Raw genomic sequence first — 19,547 nt, 5'->3', positions numbered from 1 at the left:
CACTGGCAGGCGGATTCTTAACCACTGCGCCACCAGGAGGTCCACAAATTCTTAAGAAAACAAAAACAAAAAACCCACTCACATTCACATACACACTTAAATCTGTCACTTCAAGGCAAAGGTGACAGTGTAACAATAAGCAAAGAAGCAGCTTTTTCAAAAGAAATTTGGCCTGTCTGACCAATAGAATACTGCAGAAGTGATATGTGATTCCTAAGGCTAGCTAACAGAAGGTACTGCAGCTTCTGTTTTAGTGTCTTGGACTACTGGCTAAAGCCAGTAACCATACGGTGCTCTAGGAAAATCAAGCAGCCACGAGGAGAGGTCCCTGTGGAGGAACTGAGGTCCCCAGCAAGCACCAGCTTATGAGCACCTGTGAGTGAACCACCGTGGAAGTCCAGTTAAACCTTCAGATGGCTGCAGCCTGCTGTGATATATGACTACAACTGCGTGAGACATCCCCAAACTGAACCCTTCCAAAATTCCTGACCAAAGGAACTGTGAAAAATAAGAAGTGATTACTGTTCTTTCAAGTCTCCAAATTTTGGAGTAATATGTTAGGCAGTATTACATAACTAATGCAACTATAAACCACAATCATAAATAAATAATACATATTCACCTATTTACAGATACAGTGCATATCTCCAACAAATACAAATAAGAATATTTTAAAGACAGTTATTTCATTTTCATCTCAACTTTTACAGTAACTTCTATGCTTGTGTGTATTTCATATGGTACAGAAAACATCAGCACAGAAGTTCATGTATCTATATAACCATATGCAGAGAGGGCTCTTTTCTTTTAACTGATATGGATAAAGGATGGAAAAATTCTGGAAACCAGTAACTCTGCTCTCAGGTAAACAGAATTTCTTGGATTCCTAAAAATAAAGATCCAGAGGCAGGAGTCTGAATCCTGACTCAACCACTTACTAACTGCTAACTGTAAGGCCATGGGCAAGTTAACTAGCTTCTCTAAGCTTCAGTTTACCTCATGTGAAGATGAGGATAAAAAATAGCACACGGCTGTTGAGAAGATTACATGAGATAATGTCAAATCCTCAGAATGTAGCACACAGTCAGGATCAGTGATGATGCTGAAAATAATAATGGCTTTGGGCACGTGGAGTTCTCCGTGTTTGGGTGTTGGATTTTGAGTAGACCCCGTGGGCATGGAGCAGAGTGGCGGCCACGATGACATCTGGACCTCAGCTTAGGAAGTCAGAGAAAGAAAAGTGGAAGAACAAATGCTCGGAATGCCTTCACACCAAAAGAAGAGTAAAAAGGCTGTCTTCTAGATTAGTTAACCCAGTTTGTCAGCATGAAAAAGAAAAGAGGGCCTGGGGACACATGTTCTGTTCAGAAATAAACAATGCAACTGCCCAGTGCTTCTCAGGGGCAGTACTACTGGGAAGTTGAGGTACAGGAGGGTGGGACATCCCAATAGTCATTAGACATGTAATCCGTAAAGAGAGGGGCTATCGCCCCAAAGTAAGGATGGGCATAAGAAACTAGGGCAAAGAGTAAAGGGACAATAAATATCCTCTGAGGGCTCAGAGGAATGAGACTAGCATCAAGAGAAGTATTCCCAGACATTCTAAATGTAAAATAAGATGTTGACATTGTAATAACAAGAAGACAGAACAACGGGTATAAACTTCAGACATGGAAATATAGAATGGCATACACTTCAATAACATAATCAAGAATAGGCATGGCAAATTCAGCAAGAACAATATACTTGATTGGGAAAAGTAGCAATACTCCTTTTAAAATTATGAAGAAAACCGGGTGCCCCTTTCTATCATTTTAGTTTATTTTTTACAAAGTTCAGAAAAATCTAATGCAACACATATGAGGAAATAAATTTTGGCACTCAGATGGCCAATCTTAAGTAATTCTGTTTATTAGATTACCCTGTTTATGAGAAAGCAATTAATCTTACTGAGTCTGCTATGGGACAGGAAGTAAGCTAGGTACTAGGAGCTCTCATCTCATGTAGCCAGAGCTGTACAGAAGGTGGCCCTTTAGGACGGGGCTTTTACTCGGCTTGGATAATAGCACAGAACAGCACACAACTATCAAACAGACTCCAAAAAATTACACATTTCTCTTAAAACATTATAGCTTAAATTTCTTTAATCCCTGTTTTAAAAGTAAGAAATAAGATTTAAATAAATACTAGAAACGCCTAAGAATAAATTACGGTTGCCAGACTCAAATGTTACAACTTCAATAAAACTGAGCTTTTCTTCTATTGTATGTGCTTCTTAGGGTTGGAGGCAGTTACCAAGGAGAATAAAAGAACAAACCATGAGGGGCCGGGATCTGGACAAACCCACAAAGAGGAAGCAGGCATTACACAGAATGGGGTAAATCCATGCAACAACCGAAGGCACTGTCAGTCCACAGTGACAGCCCAGAAAGCATGCCTGTCTGAGGCCCAAGGCAGATAGCTATTTACTGAGCCCAAAGGCCAGAGATGCAGTCCTCCAAAAACATATCTGCTCAAGGGTCCCAGGGATCCTCAATGGCTAGAATATGTCTTAGGAACTGAGGCAGAGACAAGCTTTCCGAAGGCCCCAGCTGTGGGGAGAGGAGGGATATACAGATGCAGGGGCAACGAGGCCATTATATACCTCAACTAAACTGCCATTTTACACATTTGTTCTCTGGTTTCCTTAAAGCAGTCTGGAGACTCTTCACTGACTACCACTAAGCACTGGGAACAGCCAAGTCACAGGGACTAGGGGGGTTAGTGACAATCATGGGAAGGAAAATACAAGAGTCAATGAAGATTGGCCAGGCAAATGGTATAAACCAAAGACTAAGAATTAGTTATTATAGGGACTGGCATATGTAGGTGTCACACAGCCAGACAGAAAGACGCAGGAAGTGCTTTCTACACAAAGAGGAAATGCTCAGTGTCCAGATAATCTAGCAAACCTAGAGGGAAGAGGATATGAATTTTGAACCAAGGAGCTTGGGGTAAGATTCTAAGAACCATTCACATAAAACATGAACTTTGCTGAGACGCCACCCTGTGCCGGGGTTCTGGGGGATGCAGAGATGACCCTGTTTCTGACATAAAGAAGAATACAGTCTCCCTGGAGGGCGAAGGTGCCTAAAGACTCCTGGTTCCTAAGACAGAGGTTAGATTCCCCTCAAAATGTTGGTGGTCTGTATGGCCTCATGGCTGGGCAGGTTACTCCTATTATATACCTTCAAGAAAATTCATAGTCTACTAGTGAAACAAATCATGAGGAACCAAGCATTAAATGCAAGTATTTTAAAAATGTAATGAATATCACAGGCTTTTAAAAACAAGGTCATCTTACTTGGATGTTTCGGTTCAACAGCAACCCTCACAATAGGAGTGGCTTCAAAGTTGAGTGGTATAAATGGCGGGCAGGAGGGCAAGGTAGACAGTGTTGCCGATTTCAGCACAAAGTCTTGAAGGCCTCCTATTCCTGCAGGGAGGAAAAGATCCATGGAGTCAATAAAAGATGATAAGTTCTGAATTTATGTTAGAAAAATAACAACATCAACCCAGTATATATGTCACAGAGAAAAAACACTAAACAAATTGGGCTAAAACATACCTACTTTGACCACAGAAATGATCATGTCCAGAAACATATGTCTGAAAATACTAATTACTTTTAAAATTGTAACTCTTAGTTTTTAAAATACATTAGTTTGATGAAGATGAGTCTCTACTGAAATAATCTCTTTTGCCAAATCTACTTGCTTGTGGGTGAAGGGGATTTAGAGAGGAGAATATCAGTTATTCCCCCACCTCCCTCTCTCGCCCACTCTCCACTTCAGGCTCCCGGCTGATAGTTGCATAAGGCTCTAAAGCATACATATTTGTCTTTGAGCAGACAGGAGCAGAGAGAATGCCCCAGAAAAGTGAGATGAAGGCGTCATATTGAACCTCACATCCAGAGTAAGAGCAGACAACATTTTAGAACAAATTAAGAAGCACAAGGGCGATTTTTGTGCTTTGGGGTTAAAGAATTAAGAATTGAAGAGGGTGTGGAAGGGGAGGCTACCTGTTTTAGGGTAAGGTGACATAGGAGAAAGGGGCAGGGATATTTAATCGGCAGTCTGCTTTTGCATCTCGAGCTTAGCAACAACTATGAAAAGGAAACAAAGAAAACAGCTTTGCTACCTTCAGCTGACAAACGGATGTACAGGTACAGGGCACCGGGGTGCCACACAATTGACCATTCAGCCTGGTGGAGGGGAACTGAATCTGACCACACAGTGTGAAAAGCCCCCTCCCACTGCCCCTTCCGAATGCCTCCAGAATTCACCATCCCACTACATTAAGGGATCGCTCCAACTGTAAGAACACCTTCCTTACATTAGGCTGAAACGTGTTTCCCCCATCTCTACACATTGTTCTTAGTTCAGTTCTCCAAAGGTCCACAGAAAACGTGCTTCAACTTTTACCAACTACCCTTTGGATTTCAAAGGCATCTGTCAGATCCTTTTAATCCTTTCCTGCCTCACACTAAACCTCATTAGCTCCTTTAACTGTTTAGCTCATGACATGATTTCTAGACCTTTTGTGTGCAGGGGATCCTCTTCAGACTAAAGTTTCCAAGGAGCTAAATTCATTCCCAGCGCCTCTGGTTTATCTATTTGGTCAAGGTCTAAACTCATTGCTGTCCTTCTTAGCCCAGCACACAGAGAGACGTATACCTGGCCACAGCTTCTTGATAATGTCCTCCATGTACCATGATGTAACACATCTGGGTCTGCCCAAGTTTCCACCAAGTCTACTAGAAATAACAACATCTCCCATGAGGCTAGGGGTTTAGGAAAACCCCACAGTAAATATTCTCTTTCAAACCTCATCCATCCTGCTTCTGACCTCTGACTAGCATGCATTTCCTTCCTGCACACACAGCACATGGTTTCAATGAAAAGATAAATGCTGGTCTCTTCTCTGTTTCACCAGGGATGCAGGCTGCAGAAGGTCAGTATATTTTGAACACTGTCTCTTTAAACTTCTGGTTTACATTTTGCTGTTCAAATCACCAAATCTATTCTTGCTACTTAGATATGCCCAGATTTGTGAACAGATTAAAAACATGAAAAAACTGAAACAAAAGAAGTCAATACCACAGTATTCCTAGTCAAGATTAAGACTTTATGGAAAAAGTTATGCTCCAAAGATAGCAAAAAAGTCACTATCTGTAATATGCCACTATTTTAACAAATTTTTAAATATAATTTAAAAATCTAAGAAAGGAACCATTAGAGTTATTTGGCTGAATCACAATAAAATGATTTAAAAATCACTTTGAGAATTTCTTGATGTACTATCAGATAATTATTAAGTGTACAACTTGATATTTATACAAAACACACTTTAAAACAAACTTTCTGTTTTTAAAATAATGCCATCAGGTACAATCTAGAAAAAAAAAATGAAGCAAAACAAAACAGACCACCGTAAACCCATAACCACACCATTTGAATACTGTCACTATATTCATTTGATGTATTTCCTTTTTTATTCCCTCCTCTACTGGCACACATAATTTACACTGTTATAATCTCCATATAATTCTGTGTCGGTTTTTTTTCTATTTAAATCACATGATTTTCACTTCAGTTGTTTAAATCACAATTATATCAATCAAGGAGGTATAATTCCTTCACATAAAGTTCACGTGCTAAAGCATTTTTCAACTGGGATTGGAGCTGCAGAATGTGTTCCCTTCAGGGAATCATTTTAGAAGTTTTGGGATGGGAAAAGTGATAGGTCAGAAAAAAAATATGCAAAATTAGCATGGCATGAATTTGTTTCAAGGATTAAAGAGGGTGCAAAGCTTTTTCCATATATGTTTTAAAAAAAGGCATATGACTAAATAAAAGAAAGAGAAAAAACAGGCTGATGAATATGGAGCAAAAGGAATTTACTAAACACCAAGAATTCTAGCTTGTTTTTATACAAATGCCAGTAATTTTTGTCTGACTGAAGATGAACAACCCAAGTCCTCTCTGGTCCTGATTCTTCTCTATATAACAAGGAGTATTAGACATTTTGAGTGAGTGAACTCTAGCTTACAGGCTGGGGTGACACCTGAGTAAATACTGAGTTCTTTCACTGGGTACACAGGCCCTCACCAGGATGTATACCATACCCTTCAAACTTTTCTTAATCAAAAATCAGCATTTTGCAAACACTGCCAGACCAAAATCTTTTCCAGGTTCTCTCTAATGTTCCTTTTTACAAAGTATTCCATTTTTAGGTTTTTTTTTTTGAGAAACTGCCATACTGTTGTCCACAGTAGCTGTACCAAGTTACATTCACACCAACAGTGTAGAAGGGTTCCCTTTTCTCCACATCTTCACCAGCATTTGTTATCTGTGTTCTTTTTGATGATGGCCATTCTGACAGGTGTGAGGTAATATCTCATTGTGGTTTTGATTTGCATTTCCCTAATGATTAGGGATGTTGAGCATCTTTTCATGTGCCTGTTGGCCACTGGCATTTCCCCTTTGGAAAAATATCTATTCAGATATTCTGCCCATTTTTAAATCAGGTTGTTTTGTTTTTTTTGATGTTGAGTTGTATTAGCTGTTTATATATGTTGGATATTAACCCCTTGTGGTCATATCAGTCGCATCATTTGCATATGTGACTGATATGACCCAGCAATTGCACTCTTGGGTATATATCCGAAAAAAATAAAAACACTAATTTGAAAAGATACATAAACCCCAATGTTCATAGCAGCATTATTTACAATAGCCAAGATATGGAAGCAACCTAAGTGCCCATCAACAAATGAATGGATAAAGATGTGGTATATATATATATAAATATAATAGAATACTACTAAGTCATAAAAAAGAATGAAATTTTGCCATCTGCAGCAACATGGATGGACTTGGAGGGCATCATGCTAACTGAAATAAGTCAGACAGAGTAAGACAAATACTGTATGATATCACTTACTTGTGGAATCTCAAAAATACAACAAACTGGTGAATATAACAAAAAAGAAGCAGACTCCCAGATATGGAGAACAAACTAGTGGTTACCAGTAGGGAGAGGGAAGGGCAATACAGACATGGGGGAGTGGAAGGTACAAAACTATTGGGTGTAAGATAGGCTCAAGGATTTATTGTACAACAGGGGGAATATAACCAATATTTTATAATAACCGTAAATGGAAAGTAACTTTTAAAACTTATATACAAATTAAAAAAAATTTTTTTAAGTATTCCAGAAACAAGCAACGTTGAGGAGCACATCTTTTATGAGACTGAAAATATTGTGTGGGCCCTGAGAGATGGATTGGTCTTCTGTCGACAACCTTTTTTCTTTAACAACCCCCTGCTGCACCAGTTGAATCAATCTAGGATGAGGGCACACTGGCAGCAGTAAGATGGTGAAATCATTACTGAATTCTAACACTGCTTCCTGGGGAGGAGCCTGTTAGCTGTCTGGAGAGAGAGGAGCATTACTATCTTCAGGAAAGTTTCGATTCGTAAACTGCTCTTTCATTGCTGGTATAAAAATAATACTGGAATTAAAAAAAACTTTGTGGGAAAACATGTTACTGCTCTAGCTAGCATATGGTCTCCTAATTGCCAAAGTTTTATTTCAAGACAACTTTAACATTACTACACTCAGAACCATCAACCTGTTCCTCTTAAACTGTTTAATAAGACTGAATTAATGGAGTCCTTTAAATCTTCACAGTAAATGCAAGTTATGTATCATGGGTGTCTATAGGGCCTCAGGCCTATGAGAGCAATAAACACTACTTTAGAAGAGATATGAGGATTCAGACAACTATTAAAACCAAACCAAACCAAACCTTTTTTTTTTTTTTTTTTAAAGTACAGGTTCCCAGAGTAGTTGGTGAGAACCTAGAAAACCTTTGGTCTCAGAAGACTACCTTCTGCTCTAGGTCCTTCTGTCTTTGAATACCAAAGAAGCTCATATCCTCTGACTCTAACTTTACGCCCTTATTCTGCACCTTTCTGGAAACTCAGATTCTGCTCTCTTTCAGTCAACTACATAGGATATCAGGGGATCCATGCACTTTATAATTCTTGTCATGGAGGGAGCAGGCAGGTAGGTACAATAAATATAAAATGGGCCTTTTCCAAGCCTGCCTGCCGAGCATCTCCAATGCAGACCAGTATTGCTGAAGTTTTCAGAGGACTGGTCCAGTCTGTCCATGATGCTAAACAAGTTCCTTAAATCAACTGCCCTTTACCTTCTTGGTGAAATAGGAGGCCCCGGGGAAAACTCCTGCAACAATGACATCACCATGTGAGGATTTTTTTCCTTCTCGTAAGGACAGATGGAGCTCATAACCAGCTAACAGTTACATCAAGATCTGGGGTCCTTTTCTCAGAAGAGAGACTACAGTAAATGGAAAATGTAACATCTTAAGAATCAAAACCTTTTTTTTAAAGAGCCGTCTAGACTTGCTATCTTCGTCTATATTCCAGAACAGGTGGAAACGTGGCCCTCAGGGTCCAGAACCAGGTAAGGGAGCTATAATTAGGTGTCACTGTGGAGTCTCAATTTATGCATCAAGACCACTTCCATTTATGCCAGACCACCATTCCTGCGAAACAGATGACTCAGTAGAGCCGGCTGTCACCAAGGGAATTAACACAGTTGGAAGGGTCTAGGACTAAAATAGTGGAAGAAATTTCACCTTGGACCTGGAGGCAATGCAGAGTACCTGAATGGTGCCTAATATTCACTCAGAGTGAATAAAAGGGCAGTTACTTCTGACTGCCTCTTGGTGTGTTATACCATGATAAAGGATGTACTAATGCTAGCCCAGGAGAAAGGATGAAGCACATTAATTAAAATATTTGAAAACAATGTTTTCTATTAGAACAGAAATAGATGTGAAGGACTGTGGGGAAGGGAATACCAGGCCAGGGACACAACATACACAAAGTGCTGGAGTGTTGTGGGAACCCAAAGTAGTTCAGAATACCTTATGCATAGAATACACCAAGGGGCTGGCAAAACAGGAGGGTGAAGGAAAACAGAGAGATTATCAAGGGATGTGGCTATCAAGCTAAGCTTAGACTTTACTCTGAAGGGTGTGGATATGGAAACAAGTAGATGAATTAGAGAGAAATGGGGTAAGCTATCAGTCTTGGTGGTTACGTAGGAGCTGGAAAGAAGGGACAGGAAGAAACGAGGATGAAATCCAGATTTCTAACTTGGAAAACTAAGCATTTCTCTACCCTTCTTTTAGGTTCATAAGTTTTTCCTATTGTTTTTTATTAGTTCTTCATGTAATAAACATTTTAACTCTTATCATATTTCTTTTTCTCCAGACTATAGTTTCCCTTTTGATTTTGCTTCTATATTTTCTCTTTAGTATCTTTTTGAGCTTTTTCTATTTGGTGTCTAAACTTCAGAGCTTACAAACTTCAGTGCTCTCAAAGAACTGATACTTATTCAACTTTCTGTTAGTTTTCCAAGAATTTAGTTTTAAGGGCAGGGGCACAACTAGGCACTTTCATAAAGTTTCTTCAATGAACAAGTGAACCTGAGCACAGTTCCTGTCCTCAGAGCTTAAAATCTGGAGGGGGACAAAGGCAGATAAACAGGCAATTACAATATAATGTGATAAATGTCATAATAGGAAAACTACGAGGTTTATGTGGGAAGAGAAACTGAGAGGTTAGACTTCCTAGCAAAGTTAACATGTAGGAGTACCTGAGATAACTCTGCAAATGCTGTGGGAGGAGAGTGTAGAGGGGGGGAAATGGCACCAGTGGAGGTCCAAGTGAGAACCCGAAGTCATTATCTACAGCTGCAGTGTGGAGCGGAAGGCAGGACTGAAAAGACATTTTCAACCCATTCATTTCCACTTCTCTGAGATCTTGCAACTGCCATCAACTTTCTTTCCTTAGTCAACATGCATTCTTGTGATGTCTGATTTGGAATCAGAAGGAGTTGAATTTAATTAAAGCTCTAACCTTATGCCAGCTACCTAATCTCTCCCTAGTTTTAGTTTCCATATATATAGCATGTGGTACTTTCATAGGGTTACTGTGAGCCTTAAGTAAGATAATCAAATAAAGAGTTACAGTCGCTGGCAGAGTGAGCACTCAATAAATGGAGGTGGTGGCAGTGGTGGTTATAATTGGTTGTAGTGGTAACAGTAGTTGTCAGTAATAGTTTTGTTAATCAAAAAGGTTTTTTTGTGTATGGTATGAAGTGCATATTTAATTTTTATATATACTATTAACTAGTTAACTGTAAAGGAGGTTATAATAACTTCTCTATAAGGTACTAATCATATCCATTTATAAGCTTTGAATCCTGTCCCACTGACCTAAATTTATACTTTGTATAGTAACACATGGTTTTAAATGATGCTCCTTCAAAGATGTGATTCCAATTCAAATGATTTCAGTAAAATGGAAGAAGTGTACAATGTTTAGCACATAAGAGGAATAAAATGCCTAGTATAGTTTAAAACAATGCTGGAAATTTGTTTTAAGATTTAAAAAGAAAAAAAAGAAGAGATATGGCTTTACCCAACCAGGAAATTGTAACCAGATTTCTTCTACCTTTAAACTCAAAACATTTCCAAATAAAAACAGGAAGCAGAGTCACTTCTGGATGCAATGGCAACTTCATCACAAGTACACAAAAGATCCTAGTTGAAATGATCAATGGAAGAAAACTAAGGAAAAACTGAATGAATAGTGAAACTAGAGAGGGCACTTCAAACTTTGAGCTATTTCTGTTAACTGTAGATCAAATTACAGAAAAACAGCAAGTGTCAGGTCATAACTCCATTCTTGAGAAATTACCGCAACTTAAGAAAAATGATTACATACGTAGTATACTAGTGGTGGTCTATTTGATAACAGACCAATGGAAATGAAGAGCCTAGAAACATGTATGTGTGAAGGTAGAAAACCTAATGAAATGGAAAAAATAATACAACTGCATCTCTATCATACACCATCTAGAAAAATAAATTTTACATGGAATTGAAAGCACAAGTCATAAGATGACATCATAAGACTGAAGACTGATAATGTCTTACTATATTATAAAATCTACAAAACAAAAATGCCATAAACAAAGTAAAAAGTTATAAAATAGATGTTTTCAATGTTTAAACAAGACAAAGGATTAGTAAGCATAATATATAAAGAACTAGTACAAATCAGTGAAAGAGACATGCAACCAACAGGAATATAGGCAAAGAATATAGTTTCAAGAAAAGACACTAAAAGAAAAGGAAGCTCTAAACATTCAAAAAACATACCAAAAAACCCTTAATCGCATTAATAATAAGGTAAATATAAATTAGAACGATGAGATACTATTTCACACCAATACAACTGGTATAAGTCTGAAAAGAAACCACGCTTGGCAAGTATGTGCAGAAATCATAGGTCTTATGAACTGGAAATGGGAACAAAAACTGTTACAACTATGCAGGAGAACGATTCTGTGATGTTGAGCCAAATACAGACTGTGCAACTTAGCAGTTTGATTTCTACTCGTATATCTCAAATCAGTGTGACTAGCGGGCACAATAGTGTACCAGTAACATACCACAAACAGTGGTACAACTCTAGTGGTACAAATCTAGGTGATTTGGTAATTGCTGGGAACATTTCTGGTTGGGGCCGACTACAGGCATTAGTGGGCAGCGCCACGGACCAGTGCCTTGGAATGTGTGCAAATGTCCCACACAAAGAATTTTCCCAAACCACACAGCTTTTGAGTATTCTGCTGGACAAACCTATTAATAATGATCCGAGTTTAGATTTAACTCCATTTTAAAAGTGAAGTATTTTTTGCACAATTTAACACATGTGAATTTTCAGGAATTTTGTTCTGAAAATGAGCTATTCACCATTTTACCAACAGCCACTCGTGGCACCCCAGTCATCAGTACCATACATCTGCATCACATTGCATCTGTAGCTGTCACATTCATGGTGACTACAAGCATGTATCTAACTTGATTATGCCATCTAGTACAGTCAAATTGGAACATTTACACACTGCAGGGTACTTTATTTTATTGAAAAAAAATTTTTTTAACCAGAAGGTAAGAAAAGAGCCTTTTTGTTAGTCCTGCGCCTTGAATGCTTGCATTGTTTGAATTGTCACACGGCAATAAACCGTGGCATTATGCTGTAAACACATTACATTTGAATTAATCAATTTAGGCCCTAAAAACTGAAACTGTGCTCTCACCTCTCGGCTGCCGGACTTGGATTTCCCTGGTTCCTGGTGTCCGCAGAGGGAGTCTTGGATTCCTATCTGATAGGGAGCTGGAATGTTTCTTGAGGTTAATCAAGGTCCTGGGAGTGAGGTGTCTGATAGCCTCAGACTGAAGGCCCTGTTCAATCTTAGTTCCATGGAAAGACCCTCATCTCCGGGTCCACTCACAGGCCACCCTGGCATTAGATGTGAGAATGCATCACGTGATGCCACCCCTGTGTCCTTTACCATTTGTAATGATCATTTTTCCAAAGGTAAATATTTTCCTCAAAGTTAATTCAGGAATTATGGAATTTAGACGGTCCTACTGAAACTTATATTCTAATATATTGTGATTTCTTTGCGAGTAGGGCTCAAAACAGTGGTTGAAGGAATACTTCACACAATTCCTGTGCTTTTTAGATTTATGTCAATAAATTTCTACTGACACTTATGTTTACAGGTCTGTGTTGAGCACCTTGGAGGAGACAGAGATGAAGAAGACCAAGATCCTATAACTTTCTCTCATTTTAGTATTATAAGTGCTCCTAAAGCACTTTTAAAACTCAGTCGCATTACTGCTGATAATTTATTCCAATCCCTGAACCTTAGAGCTTAAGATTTTTGTGACCATTGCCATGCGTCTGCATCTTGATGTGGCGCAGTTAGTATGGCATGGCACAGACACAACTTACTTGTATTAGAACCTACCAAAGAAATGTAATTCCTAAGGGGAAAAAATAACAATGATAGAATGTTAACAAAATTTTAAAAGCAAATATAGGTTATTTGAATTCAAGCCAATACTTTTTCCAATGCATGCATTACTTCCCTGTGAGAGGCAGCTTTCAAAGCAGTTCTGTTATTGTGGACCAATCACTTCACAGACCAATAAAGTAAGAATAAGTACTACAGGTTGAATTTTTTAATGTTAATATTACTACTACAAAACTACAGTAATCAAAACAGTATGGTACTGGCACAAAAAGAGAAATATAGATCGATGGAACAGGATAGAAAGCCCAGAGATAAACCCACACACCTATGGTCACCTAACCTATGACAAAGGAGGCAAGAATACACAATGGAGAAAAGACAGTCTTTTCAATAAGTGGTGCTGGGAAAACTGGACAGCTACATGTAAAAGAATGAAATTAGCACACTCCCTAACACCATACACAAAAATAAACTCAAAACGGATTAAAGATCTGAATATAAGGCCGGACACTATAAAACTCTTAGAGGAAAACATAGGCAGAACACTCTTTGACAAAAATTGCAGCAATATCTTTTTTGATCCACCTCCTAAAGAAAATAAAAACAAAAATAAACAAATGGGATCTAATTAAACATAAAGACTTTTGCACAGCAAAGGAAACCATAAATAAAACAAAAAGACAACCCCAGAGTGGGAGAAAAGTATTTGCAAATGAAGCAACCAACAAAGAATTAATCTCCAAAATATACAAACAGCTCATGCAGCTCAATATAAAAAAAACACAAATAACCCAATCAAAAAATGGGCAGAAGATCTAAACAGACATTTCTCCTAAGAAGATATACAGATGACCAAAAAAGCACATGAAAAGATGCTCAACATCACTAATTATTAGACAAATGCAAATCAAAACTACAATGAGATATCACCTCACACCAGTCACAATGGCCATCATCAAAAAATCTACAAACAATTAATGCTGGAGAGGGTGTGGAGAAAAGGGAACCCTCTTGCACTGTTGATGGGAATGTAAACTGGTAAAGCCACTATGGAGGTTCCTTAAAAAATTAAAAATAGAACTACCATATGACCCAGCAATCCTACTCCTGGGCATATACCTGGTGAAAACGGTAATTCAAAAAGATACATGCACACCAATGTTCATTGCAGCAATATTTACAATAGCCAGGACATGGAAGCAACCTAACTGTCCATCAACAGAGGAACGGATAAAGAAGATGTGGTACATATATACACTAGAACAGGGGTTCCCAACCCTCCAGCCACAGACCAGTGCCAGACCAGTGCCAGGCGGTGGCCTGTTAGGAACCGGGCCGCACAGCAGGAGGTGAGCAGTGGGCGAGCAAGCGAAGCTTCACCTGCCACTCCCCATCGCTCCCTATTGCTCGCATTACAGCCTGAACCATTCCACCCCCCATCCCCTCCAGCCCATGGATAAACTGTCTTCCACGAAACCGGTCCCTAATGCCAAAAAGGTTGGGGACTGCTGCACTAGAATATTAGCCAAAAAAAATAACAAAATAATGCCATTTGCAGCAACATGGATGGACCTAGAGATTAAGTCAGACACAGAAAGACAAATATCATATGATATCGCTTATATGTGAAATCTAAAAAAAAAAGGGTATCAATGAACTTATTTACAAAACAGGAGTAGAGTCACGGATGTAGAAAACAAACTTATGGTTACCTGGGGATAAAGGGAGGAAGGGCTAAATTGGGAGATTGGGGTTGACATATACACACTACTATATATAAAATAGATAACTAGTAAGAACCTGCTGTGCAGCACAGGGAACTCTACTCAACACTGTAATGGCCTACATGGGAGAAGAATCTTAACAAAAAAGAGTGGATATATGTATATGTATAACTGATTCACTTTGCTGTACACCTGAAACTAACACAACATTGTAAATCAACTATACGGGAATAAAATTTTTTTTTTAAAAATCATGAAGATATATAAAAACTGGGTATGGTTTGGTGCAAAGAATATATACTTCTGTAGAAAGTCAACTCTAAAGGTATCTCTAAATGAATCTGTGCTGGAATTATACTCAATATAACCCATAAGGGAAAAGAATCTGAAAAAGAATACATACACACACACACACACACACACACACACACACACACACACGGCTGAATCACTTTGCTGTACACCTGAAATTAACACACTGTAAATCTACTGTACTTCAATAAAAAATTTTTAAAAAATGAAAAAAAATGTTAATGAGGTTTTACATTATAGTAGTAATGGGTTTTAATTTTATAATATTATGAAAGCTCATCTGGTTAGTACTGGTATTGTAAAGCAATCAAACCTCTTTATAAAGGACAAAGGAATCTACACTAAAGAGTTGGATTAACGTAGACTCAGTTAAAAAAATAAGTGAAAAAAAAATAAGTGAAAACAATTAAAGATGGGGCCCCAGATTTATACATCCATTCTCATTTGCTACCCTCTTGTAAAATGACAGATCAATAAATTTCTACGAGGAAGCAGTTCTCATTACTATCTAAGAACACTCTAGTCCTATCAGTATAGGACTGGTTAACTAAATATGCTATACGTGTCCAAAAAAACCCATAGAGCCACTAATAAATTGATTTTTTTTTTTTTTTTTTTTGCAGTACGCGGGCCTCCCATTGCTGTGGCCTCTCCCATTGCGGAGCACAGGCTCCAGATGCGCAGGCTCAGCGGCCATGGCCCACGGGCCCAGCCGCTCCGCGGCATGTGGGATCCTCCCGGACCGGGGCACGAACCCGCGTCCCCTGCATCGGCAGGTGGACTCTCAACCACTGCGCCACCAGGGAAGCCCTAAATTGAATTTTGAAGACTACTGAGACACAGATAAAGCAGAATATAAAATTCTACATAGATGAGATTTATAGATAAAATGAAGAGAAATATAAAAATGAAAATTATAATAGTGGTGAGATTAAAAGTGATCATCTCTAGATAAAAAATATTTTGATTTTTACTATGAAAAGTTATTAGACACAAGCTACAAGAACTAAAAATTTAAGCTTTTTAAAGAGCTGCCATTAACAGAATCAAATGGATATAAACTATATAAACTGATATATGGCAAAGGTGACACTGTAGTATAGTGGGGATCTGATAATGATTTTAAGTCAATGGCATATCCATACTGGCAGAAACAATCAATCTGACTTCCATCTCACACCACGTACAAAAACCAATTCAGATGGATTACAGGTCTAAATCTCATAAGTTAAAAAAAAAAAATCTTCTTCATGACTTTGGAGTAAGCAGATTTCTTAAACAGGACACAAAAAGCACTAATCTTAAAAAACTGATAAATATTAGACTATATTAAAATTAAGAACTACTGTTCATCAAAAGACAACATTAGAGAACAGAAAGGTAACTCACAGAGTAGGAGAAATCTGCAGTAAGTATATCCAACCAGGGACTTTTATGCCGAATATACAAAGAATGCCTACAAATCAATACAAAAAAGGCAGAGAATCTTAAAAAAAAAAAGTAGACAAAGACTTAATGATAATTCATAAATGAGTAAAAGTCAATAGTTAATAAATAAGTCAAAAGGAGTTTAACTTCACTAGTCATCAGGGAAACCAACTACTATTCCACACATACCAGAACGGCTCAAGCAAGAACAAAAACAAGTGTTGGTAAAGATACGCAGCAACTGGAACTTTCAGGTCCACCTGGTAGAAGCATAAATCGGTACACTCACTAAGCCTGAACATAAACCTGCCCTATAACACAGCAACTTCTCTTCCAAGAGACATGTGTACAAATGTTCAGCAAAAGACATGCACAAGAATATTCAAAGCAACAATATTCATAATGGCCAAATATTGGAAATAAACTAAATGTCCACCAACACAAGAGCGGATAAATTGTGGTAGTCACACAATACAGCAATGAGAATGAACAAATCACAACGATGTGCAGTGACATGGATGAATCTCACAACCAGAACGATGAATGAAAGAAGCCCGACACAAGAGCACATTCTCTATGATTCCGTTTGTACAAAGCTTAAAAACAGGTAAAATTAATCTATGATGTTAGAAGCCAGGAGAGTTGGTACTCTTAGGGGTGGAGGGTGCAGGTGGCAGTAACTGGAAAGGCAGCTGGCTTCTGGCATGTGGGTAGTGTTCTGTTTCCAGATTCGGATGCTAGTAACACATGCATAATGTTCAGTTTATGAAAATCCATCAAGCTGTGGTTTAAGATTTGCATATTTTTCTATATGACTATTATGCATCAATAAAAGCTACTTAAAAGTGTTATTTGGCACAAAATTACAGGGGTATGTAAAGCACTTCTGAGTCTCTTAGAGACGCCATTAGCTGCAACTATTAAAGATAAACCATTTCAGAGCCTTTAAAAAAGAATTGGCAGCAAAAGAGTGAGCGCGTGGTTTGTTTCCTGTATCTTTTCCCTCCACATCATCCAAGGAAGAGTGAAAGGTGTCTTTCACTGCAGTGTCCTTACACGGATTCTTCTGAACATGTCTGTCCTTGAGCAAATCACTTCTCTATTCAAGTAAGTGCAGCCAGCCTCCTCCTGGCGGCACAGTTCTGTCTAGTCTCTGGTTCCTGATGCTCTCCAGTTCATTCATTCAGAAGACGGTCCTTTTAAATACCCACTGGAAGATACTATAAATGGTTTAGAAAACTATTCTTTGGGTTTTGGTCTGTTTCATTTTGGGGGAAAACAAAACAATCCCCAGCAAACATCACACAATTCTCTAAGGCTGCCTTTATTTGTATAAAAAACGTCCAGCACATTACCCAAGATTTTCCAAGTGTCTCATTCCATTCTTACCAGCTACCACTGCTGAAATCTAGCCACCATTAGAGAAAAATAATCTCAGCTCACATCATGGGAAATGTTTCTTTGGCTCTAAGAAAAACAGAGAATAAGTGCTGTGAAAAAGTAGGTCAGCAAAATAATGTGAAAGTTGTTTACAGCTGATTATTTCCATAATACTGTCCATGGTGGCCTTGTGTATATGGGTCTCTTCAGCAAACACCCCAGAAACACTATGAGGCAAGATTATCATTTCTAAGTGATAGGAGACCCACAAAAAGGGTATGTCAGGCGACCCTCCTTTACTCTACCAAGGCACTTGGGTATGTTTTCTCAAACAGCCACAGGTGTCCTTCTGATTTATTAACAAGCTCTGTCCCTAGTGAAACCTGTTGCAAACTAAAGAATTCCACCATAACAAAACGCAGAAATGCTAATACAGCATCTGTAAGGAAGCTTTCATAAGACAAACTAATGTGAACAATTTACTCAAGACTTCCCAGTCTGTGCCTACTAAGTAGAGTTAGATGGGCAATAACAAAATCCCACTGGCTCCCTGACCCCACCAGTTCATACAGGGCCTTCATCTTCCTGTCCATCATCTTCTCTAGGAATCCCAGGGGCTGTTCCTCATGGGCTCATGAGCTCACATTTTCCACAGATACTTAGGCACTGGTGTTCTCATGGTGCAAAAGCTCTGCAGCGGTCTCCGATGTAGGGAGAACGCTTCTGTTAGAGCATAGATAATGCTTGTGACCCAACGTCTTACAGAGGCCAACTCTTACCTTCCAAAGGTCTCAGTCATGGGAGCAACAGGGCTGGGCCAAAAGGCAAATCCAGTGACAGGTATCATGCCATTCCTCCCCGCAGAGACTAAGGCTTGGCTGCTGGATTACCCTGTCATGTCTGGTTTCTTGTTCTTTTGGAGAAGTTTCCTTCCAGGAGGTACCTCAATCATCTTCAAGGGCCCTTTCTACCAATACATGGATATGCTCCCCAGAAGGTAAGCAGTCCATGCTGAAGCTGATCCTGGGTACTTAACTATTTGAGTTCTTATTCAACATTAGGAAAATGGCTCACGGTATGTGGCTCAGGAGCAGAAGACAGCAGCAACACTACTGAGCACCCTCAGGCAGTGAGAAAAGCCTTCAGGGAGATATGGAAGCAGCCAGCTTTCCAGATCCAATACCATATCAGGTTGGTAAATGCCTCATCGGGAAAACAAAATCATCTCTAGAATAGTCTAGGTTTTAGTAAACATCAAGGGATTTCTTTCAAACTTTGCACACAACTTTTATAGCTTGTTTGTAAAACAGCATTGTCGCTGATTTAATGACAGAAACATAAAATGTATACTTCAGCAAGTCCTTAGAGCTCCTCCCTTTCACAGGTGAAGAATCTGAGGGGTACAGTGGGGAAAGACTGATCCCAGATCCCAGTCGCTGGCAGTTCTGGAAAGATCCCAGTTTTCCTGACTCCCAGGAGGAGGGCTTTTTCCTTTATGCCATGCTTCCTCAATGTGTTCCAGATAAGATGAATGACATTTTTCCAGGACCAATAAATAGTTGTAATATTTCTGCTCCTTTCCAAAATCATTGAAATCTCATTCACATGCCTTTCATCCAGTGAAGGCAAAGTAAAAGTGCCAAATCTGTTAAAGGAGAAGAAGAGAGGAGGAAGAACTGGTGGGGACAAGGAGGGAGTGGGTCACCCTATGTATCCCCTGCAGAGCTGGTTAGC

At 38.8% G+C, this 19,547-nt stretch overlaps 1 protein-coding gene across 5 annotated transcripts in view; it reads right to left on the bottom strand.

Moving 5' to 3' along the window:
• Positions 1-19,547, bottom strand: part of EFL1 (elongation factor like GTPase 1) — a 134,853-nt gene that overhangs the window by 36,140 nt on the left and 79,166 nt on the right. For all 5 annotated transcript variants that reach the window (XR_010932737.1, XM_067698459.1, XM_067698476.1 and 2 more), the window contains one exon: positions 3,344-3,475. Coding sequence is in view for 4 of the 5 variants with exons in the window: in XM_067698459.1 (XP_067554560.1) it covers positions 3,344-3,475 (132 nt within the window). In the remaining variant the exon portion in view is untranslated. The remainder of the gene's footprint in view (positions 1-3,343; positions 3,476-19,547) is intronic.

Source organism: Pseudorca crassidens, chromosome 1, assembly GCF_039906515.1.
Source record: "Pseudorca crassidens isolate mPseCra1 chromosome 1, mPseCra1.hap1, whole genome shotgun sequence".
Taxonomy (NCBI): domain Eukaryota; kingdom Metazoa; phylum Chordata; class Mammalia; order Artiodactyla; family Delphinidae; genus Pseudorca; species Pseudorca crassidens.
The sequence above is the reverse complement of the archived record's forward strand: the minus strand, read 5'-3'. Positions and strand labels throughout refer to the sequence as shown.